The sequence below is a fragment of the Nelusetta ayraudi genome, unplaced genomic scaffold (genome assembly GCF_046127955.1).
Source record: "Nelusetta ayraudi isolate G7.1 ecotype Tasmania unplaced genomic scaffold, CSIRO-AGI_Nayr_v1 ptg000011l, whole genome shotgun sequence".
In the NCBI taxonomy this organism is placed as follows: Eukaryota; Metazoa; Chordata; class Actinopteri; order Tetraodontiformes; family Monacanthidae; genus Nelusetta; species Nelusetta ayraudi.
The window spans coordinates 6,775,001-6,782,538 of NW_027466061.1; the positions used below are offsets into that span (position 1 = coordinate 6,775,001).

Sequence of the window (7,538 nt, forward strand, 5' to 3'; positions counted from 1 at the left end):
AGAAGGAGGAGGAGGAGGAGAAGAAGGAGGAGGAGAAGAAGAAGGAGGAGGAAGGAGAAAAGAAGCTGAGTGTGGCTGCTGAGGAGTCGTCCTCCACGAAGCCTCAGGAAGACGCCTCCAGTAGCCCACCAGCTGAGCCTGAAGCAGCGGCCACCGCTGACTGAGGCCCGGGAGAAACAGAGAAAGTGTGCGTGTGTGTGTGACAGAGAGAAAGAGAGAGAGAGAGAGAGAGAGAGAGAGAGAGAGAGAGAGAGAGAGAGAGAGAATTTCCAGGGTAACAACGTTCATGTCTCCAAATCTTTACAACCCTTTCACTGGATGGCTACATTTTAAAGGCCCCATTTGTCAAACATGTGTCTGATATCTACCACTGAAAGCCCCAATTATGAGAAAAGTCCATCCTTACCTGTATCTATTATTTTTTTCCTGCAGAAGGTCATAAACAGAAGGCTAAACATGCTGTTTCCCTGAGGCCTGTAGAGAGGCTGCTTCACTGCTTAATTGGCTTGAAAGATTAGGACAATGTGTATAAGATAGGACATGTTTCACTGTCTTCATGGTGCAAATTTCATTTCAAAATGTCTGAGTGTATTAATCAAGGCAGTTTGTTTGTTGGTTTTGAGATGCCTTGTTGAGTCGCGCTGCGGAGGAACAAATCAGAGATTAAAGGTTTCAAAGGCCCAAACAATTGTCTTGATGTTTTGTTGTGTCTTATTTTGTACTTCGTTTGCACCACAAGCACAAACTAAGGGCCAGATACACAAAGGATTACCCGGCTTCTACGCCAGAAAATCCGTGCAAATAGTTGTGTTTTTTTATTGATTAAGAACACGAAACATTGATTAGTTACAAGTTCTCTTGAAACCTGCAATTACTCAATCAGATCCGCCACTCAACAGTATATACTATATATACTATATACTATACTATAAATTGCACTCAGGTGGCGATTTCCTGTGTGAACCCCTAGTCACGCGCATCTGGCTTCCAGTGCAGTCACAGCGACAAGAGTTTTTTATTGAGCAATGCTGAACTTTATCACAGTCCTACGTGCCGCTAGCTGGGGCCTGACTCAAACAAGAGTCCACAGTGACTCCCGGTGCTAACAACAATGACCAAAACTTGGCATATAAGAAGTAAAAGGAACACTCTAAGAACGCACACACACACTCGCATTAGCACAACACGCAATAAACCCCCCACACAACGCCCCCCATAATCCTTGGCGGCTCTAGGGGAGCATTCAGCTTCCCGCCGGCCGCCGCAATATATAACCCAATATAAATATCTAAACATACTGACTCGACTTGACTGCCTTCCCAGCATGACAGCGGTCATAATGGCCAGAGCGCACAGGAGCGCTCAGGCTCGCCAGAGTTTCTCCTCTTGAAATTTGACGAATTAAAACTCTTCCAAGGTTCGGGTTCGTTCTTGCCGCACAACTACACTATCGCAACATTCCCGACGTGTTCAGTTTTGTATGTGTTCCACTGTTTATTAATGTACGTGTTGCTGTTAGTGTGGGGCGAACGTGTTATACTTCCCCTTTAAGAGGACGACAGAGACCCCGGAAAGGTGTGTGTGCTGGGCGCAGGGCTGTGGGGATGTTTGGAGAGACTGTGTGTGCGACTGCCTCTTTCTTGGCGTGAGTTTAGGAGAAAGCAAATGCGAATGTTATTGGACAGCAACTCAAATAAAGTATTCCGTCAGAAATTCAACTTCTGGTGATTGAGTTGCGGACCAGCGTTTTAATATCTGACGATCTGTCGTGCAGCCAGGTTACCAGAGCGACCTTTGCGGTTTTTTGCGCCTGCATTTCATTCACAAATAAACCTTTGTGGACACGACGCAAAGGTGGCGGAGATTACGGCCGCAAAGTGCAGCAAAAGCAGCCGCAATTTACGGCTGCGCTCCATTCTTTGTGGCTCTGGCCCTAGAGTGCATCTAGTAAAGGCCGCTTGATGTGTTTTTTTCAAATGAGAAAAAAAAAGTCTCCTTCATTTGCAAGCGGGTGATGTGCCTGTTATGGCTAGTGCTTTTCACTTTGGCCGGGGCTGAACACCCACACACACACGCACACACACACACACACACACACACACACACACACACACACATGGTTGCTTCCTGTGTCCTGCTCCAATATTTGTGCACTGACTTACTTGTGACGCAACAGCAGACGTGAGCCTTTCATTTAAAACAAAACAGAAAAAGCCTGAATAGTTTGTCCCTTCTGCTTTTTTTTCTCCACTTCAAGAACCGCTCTGGCTGGCGGACAACTTTTGGGTCTTCAGTGAAAGTGGATGTTGCATATTTCTCAGGCAGGAACCTACTTCTGAGTTGTGGAAATAACAGAAGCAACCGGCACTGTTCTTTGTTCTGTTTTTGTTTTTTTGTGTCCACCAGGTCCTAAAACCACATGTCATTTATCAGCAGTCTGATATTTGCATCCAGTGACATAAAAAAAACAAAAACACTACTATATTTCTTTTGAAACCATAGAAATTTCATGGGGCACAATTCCTAATTTAAGCTCTCTGTGATCCCGCCTCCTGACTTTAGACTCACCCATCTTGACAACTTTTGATACACGGCTCTGCATACAGTATATTGTAAAACTTCAGAGGTTTCTATTTAACCAGTTTCCTTTATGGTTAGAGGTGACTCGTCGGAAAAAGCTGCCACCATAAACGGTAGACCGCGAAAAGGGCGACATTTTTTTTTAGAGTGACGTAAAAACACTTCTGATCAATGGAAATGGCCGCTAGCCTCACGTAGGTATATGCTACATGAGTGTGTTCCCGCTGCTGTCTAATCCCTCTTGTTCCAGCAGGGGTCATTGTGAGCAACACACCCTCTCTTTAGTTGCCTCTTGTCTGTATTATAAAACTGCTGCACTGCTGTAAGACTGCTGTGCATCCAGCAGCTGCCCATCAGACCTTCCACTAAATACTTCTGATTATTTATCTCACACATCTAGCTGACATCTGCATATCTGACGCAATGATTATAATAAAGATAGTAATAATACTAAAGCACTTTCATTGAAAACCAAACATGCCCTGGATTTCACACACATGCCTTTACAACACATGGAAACAGCTATTTGAATGTTGTACTTGACTAAATCTGTAGTTCTTCTTTCACATTTCCCAAGGCAACAGCGGGGTTACCCCTTGGGGAACAACGCCTCCCCCCCCAAAAAACCCCCATCCCCCGCCTGAGAATCAACGTGTTTACATGACGGCTGAGCAAAGACAAGTATGATTACAAACAAACAAGCTCCCTCAGCTGCTGCCACCCAGGAAGTCTGGATTCTGTAGTAAAGGCCGCTTTTTTACAATTTTTATTTGTTTTTTCAAGATCATTTCCAGCATTTTCCAACCCCTTGATCTCCCTGTGTGTCACTGCTAAGCCCTCGCTCAGACTGCTCACAGTTGCATAGGTGCAGCACTGCAGCACTTGACTCAGCCTGCATTGCTGATGACAGGAAGCTGCTGCAGACTGGGCTGGTGGCTTGTGTGTGTGTGTGTGTGTGTGTGTGTGTGTGTGTGTGTTGGGAGGGTGTATTAGCTCTGCAATAAGTCCCAAAGAATGAAGTGGCAGAGTCTGCATTTACGCAGGGAAAAATAACAACCAATTAGGGCCCTGTATTGGTTTGCAGCTTGATAAGCTTGATAGGGCGGATATTGATTTTGTGATAACAGTTTCATTTATTTTGAGTGCAATCAGTCTATTAATCCAACGGCAACAACAGTGGAAGCAGCAAGAAAGAAAACCACCGAAGCTGTCAGATCCGCTGCTTGAGGAGGTTCCCTTGTAGCAGCCACTCGCTGGATGTGCCTCATTTCCAGCGCTTTCCTCCTTCCTAATACTGAAAGTCCCCTGCCATCACCCTCCACTCCCCCACCCCACCCGCCCACACCAGCCCTCCCTCTCCTCCAGTGCACGGCGTAACTTCACCAGCCTGCACTGCCTCATGATCACACTAAGAAAAAAAAAAAAAAAAAAGAGTGCGTGTGAGGTGCAGAGGACTGTGAGGGGAGCAGCTGCGATAACTTCAGAAAACTCCTGACCGGGAAACCAGCGAGCCAAGGTTAGATTGCAGCCAGGAAAAAAAATCTTTTAATATAGCAAATTCAGCTGAGGAGGCGAAGAGCCGATAGGAGAGAGGGGCAAAGTGACTGGAATGATAAGATGAGAAGGTGAGTGTTCGCTGATGTGTTCACAGAGAGGTTGTCTCTTACTGCACACACTTGCAGCCACGCCCCGACTCTGGCCGACGCTGCAGTGGAGAGCTCCTCACTCCCGCATGTGCCTTTGCTTTGCTTTAGCTTGCCTTGCTTTGCTTTGCCTTGCCTGCTGATGCATGAGTTCTCTGTGGAGCCATTAATAAAAGCCCATCCTCCTCTGAGAGCAAGGGACTGGCTGCTCTGACGACAGCCGCTGACTGTGAGTGATGCCGGTGGAAGGCAACCGCAGGGATTTGTCCTGCTCCAGTAACAACAAGGATGTCCTGTTATTATTAATACTCTTATCATTATTGTTGTGTTTTAGAATGTTTCAACTGGAAATATCCTAATCTGGAAAGCAAGCTATTTCTCCTCTTAAAACTGATTGGAAACCAAAATACACCGTGCTTCAGTCATGTGCAGCGAGTGAACACAGTATGTGCCAGAGGCACACTGGGGATGGGGGGAGGTGTGTGTGTGTGTGTGTGTGGGTGAGTGTAGGGGGAGATTTAGGGGGGCATAACAACAGATTTTCCGAGCAAATGCTCAAAAAACTTCTGCTTCTCTGCTTCTCTGCCCTTCTCTGGTCCTCCTGCCCACAAATGCGGCGCCCCCTGTAGGCTCGGAGGGATGCTGTGTAAGCCCGACCCTGACTTTGCCCCCTCTCTCTCCTGTCTCCCTCTCTCTCCGTCCAGCAGGTACGTGTCCCTCCGGCGCCCCTCCCTGGCCGGGACCCTCCTGCAGCTCCTGCTCGCCCTGTCGCTCTGCTGCTGCTCCCTGGCCGCCTGCCCGCCCGCCTGCTCGTGCAGCGGCGGCCACCGCGAGGTGGACTGCTCCCACCGGGGCCTGAGGCAGCTGCCCGGCGGCCTGCAGCACAACGTGCGCTCCCTCGACCTCTCCCACAACCGGCTGCACGGCCTGGACGGCCAGCTGAGCGCCTACACCCACCTCCGCCTCCTCGACCTGTCGCACAACCAGCTGAGCCGCCTGCCTGCCGGCCTGCCGCGCTCCCTCTGGCAGCTGCACGCCTCCTTCAACTGGCTGCGGCTCCTGGAGAAGGACGACACGGCGCACCAGTGGAACCTGCGAGTGCTGGACGTGTCGGGCAACAGGCTGCAGCGCGCCGTCTTCATCAACAACACGCTGGCCAGCCTGTGTACGCTCAACCTGAGCCACAACCACTTCTGGACGCTGCCCACTAACATGCCCGGCAGCCTCGTCACCGTCGACCTGTCCCACAACCTCCTGGCCAAGGTTCTGCCGGGCTCCCTGGACCAGCTGGTGCGGCTGGATCGCTTCTACGTGCACGCCAACCGCTTGTCGGCGCTCCCCGCTGGAGCGCTGGACCAGCTGAGATCGCTGAGTGTCATCAGTCTGGGCGGTAACCCGTGGGCCTGCCACCTGCAGGACGGGGATGTGAACTACCTGCTCTCCTGGAGCCGGCGGACCTCGGCCCGGGTTCTGGGTTGCCCCTGCCACAGCCAGCCCGTCTGTGGAGGCGAGCAGCCCGGGCGCTTGACCTCCTCGCCCATCGAGTATGTCGCCACCGGCGCTTGGGACCTTTCGGACCCAAGCTTCACCAGGAGGAGTCAGAACACGCCCGGTCCCGGCGTCACCGCAGCGACCATCGACCAAAGCGCAGAGCGACAGCAACTCGTCACCAGCCTGCCTCAAGAAACTGCTCCGCCTGCGACGGAGCGCGTTGCTCCGACTGACCCTCGCTCGCCCATGGCGGTGCTGACGCTGGACGCACACCGGTTTCTCACGCCAGAACCGGAGAGAGACAACGTCCAGACCAGGAGGACCACCACCCTCCGCACCAGGAGTGTGCGGAGGCTCAACCAGCCTGGGAGCAGCAGCAGCAGCAGCAGCAGCAGCTTCTCCTCGCACCCCCGGCTGCACAAACTGGGCCTGCTGTGCTTCATTATGTGGCTGGTCATGTGACTTGACTGAGACTGCTTAATGTTGAGTCTGCATATTGAGTGTTGCGATGTTGGGACAGATGCACTCTGGTTATGGCTCAACAGCAGGCCAAGAACAGGTTCCACATTATAGCCGTTTCAGATTATTTTGCTACGGATTTTAATTATCTGAAAGAAATTCCAGACGTCACTAGAACAGGGTGTGTTTAACCGTCTGTTTACAACCTCCTGTTAAAACAGTTTTATTGTACCTTTTACATGTTGAGTAGGGAACAACACCAGCTGGCCATTGTTGGTGCTGTTCGCTGTGGGAGGGATAACTAACCTGGAAGAGGTACTGCTACCCTTTGTGACATCACAGGGGGCTATTTAATCACACGTGTTGTGATTCATGGAGCACCCAAACGAGGTCCAACAAGAATTTTCTTTAAAGCTGAGGAGTTCATTGACACAAAACATTTTTTTTTTTAAAGAAAAACCTTGCTAAAGTAAGTTTTGTATAATATGGAAAATCAGGTTCATGCATTTCTGAGCATGTTCACAGATATGCTTGTAACAGACATCTCAAGGAAAATATTTCTTCAAACTCTTGAGAAGCCTCATCTTCTTTAAAAAAAAAAAAAAAAAAGAAAAAAAGAAGTGCAATGACAACAAGTAAGCACATGATGGCACTATACATTCAGCTACCTGATATGTGCGTGGCCGATGAAGCCCAAAGAAATCATATTTTTAAAAGACAGCGTTAAAATAAAAACATTGTCCTTTAAAAGAAAAAAATAAGTAAAGCTGCACTTAAAACCACTCACTACATTTGAGCTACATTTCCTCAACATTTCTTCAGTTTTTTTTTTATTTTTGAATCTCAATCCAAACACAAGTCCAAGTGTTCTTGTTGTGTGTCTGCTGTTCCACTGTGATGATGACTTTCACCTCTATGTCTCCATGTAACAAGCCGTGACTTTCGCCGCGTTGGGGATAACGGAGTGTGAGCCTCCTCGCCGGCGGACGTGAAGTGGCATGAAATCAACGGACAGTTGCTGCCGCTGCCGCTGCATCACTACCTTTAACAAACTGCAAGTGCAGAGCGTCGCCTCTGCATTTCGATCACATCTCAGACTTAAGTGTCCTTCATGACTCAGTGGCACTTGTAGAAAATGATCTGCATGGTGATTGAAGGTTTTCAGGAATGCCAACCCACTGCAGAATATATATAGAAACGCAGACATTCTCGCTGTATTTTCTATCAAATGTTAAGATATTCCACTCGTGATTGCATTTAGCATAAATAACAGCAATGTGCCGGCTCAGAGATCTTTATTTTGCCAGATATAAATCCTGCCTCTGGCAACTCCAAAGGTGCAGAAATGTTGCAAAATATTCACAT

At 48.9% G+C, this 7,538-nt stretch overlaps 2 protein-coding genes across 3 annotated transcripts in view; both read left to right on the forward strand.

Moving 5' to 3' along the window:
• LOC142884579 (uncharacterized) overlaps nucleotides 1-688 on the forward strand; it is a 3,299-nt gene extending 2,611 nt beyond the window's left edge. Inside the window, exon 2 of the mRNA XM_076020321.1 lies at nucleotides 1-688. This exon is cut by the window's left edge and continues 583 nt beyond it. Within this exon, the coding sequence (XP_075876436.1) occupies nucleotides 1-164 (164 nt within the window). The 3' untranslated portion in view covers nucleotides 165-688.
• A 3,258-nt stretch (nucleotides 689-3,946) lies between these two features.
• On the forward strand, nucleotides 3,947-6,753 carry LOC142884580 (oligodendrocyte-myelin glycoprotein-like). 2 transcript variants are annotated; one of them, XM_076020322.1, is made up of 2 exons: nucleotides 3,947-4,205; nucleotides 4,928-6,753. In XM_076020322.1, exons 1-2 carry the CDS (start codon nucleotides 4,198-4,200, stop codon nucleotides 6,174-6,176), a joined length of 1,257 nt encoding a protein of 418 aa, XP_075876437.1. In that variant the 5' UTR covers nucleotides 3,947-4,197; the 3' UTR covers nucleotides 6,177-6,753. The 2 variants fall into 2 exon arrangements, with proteins under 2 accessions (XP_075876437.1, XP_075876438.1); XM_076020323.1 differs by having other exon boundaries at nucleotides 4,931-6,753.
• Nucleotides 6,754-7,538: the final 785 nt, after the last annotated feature.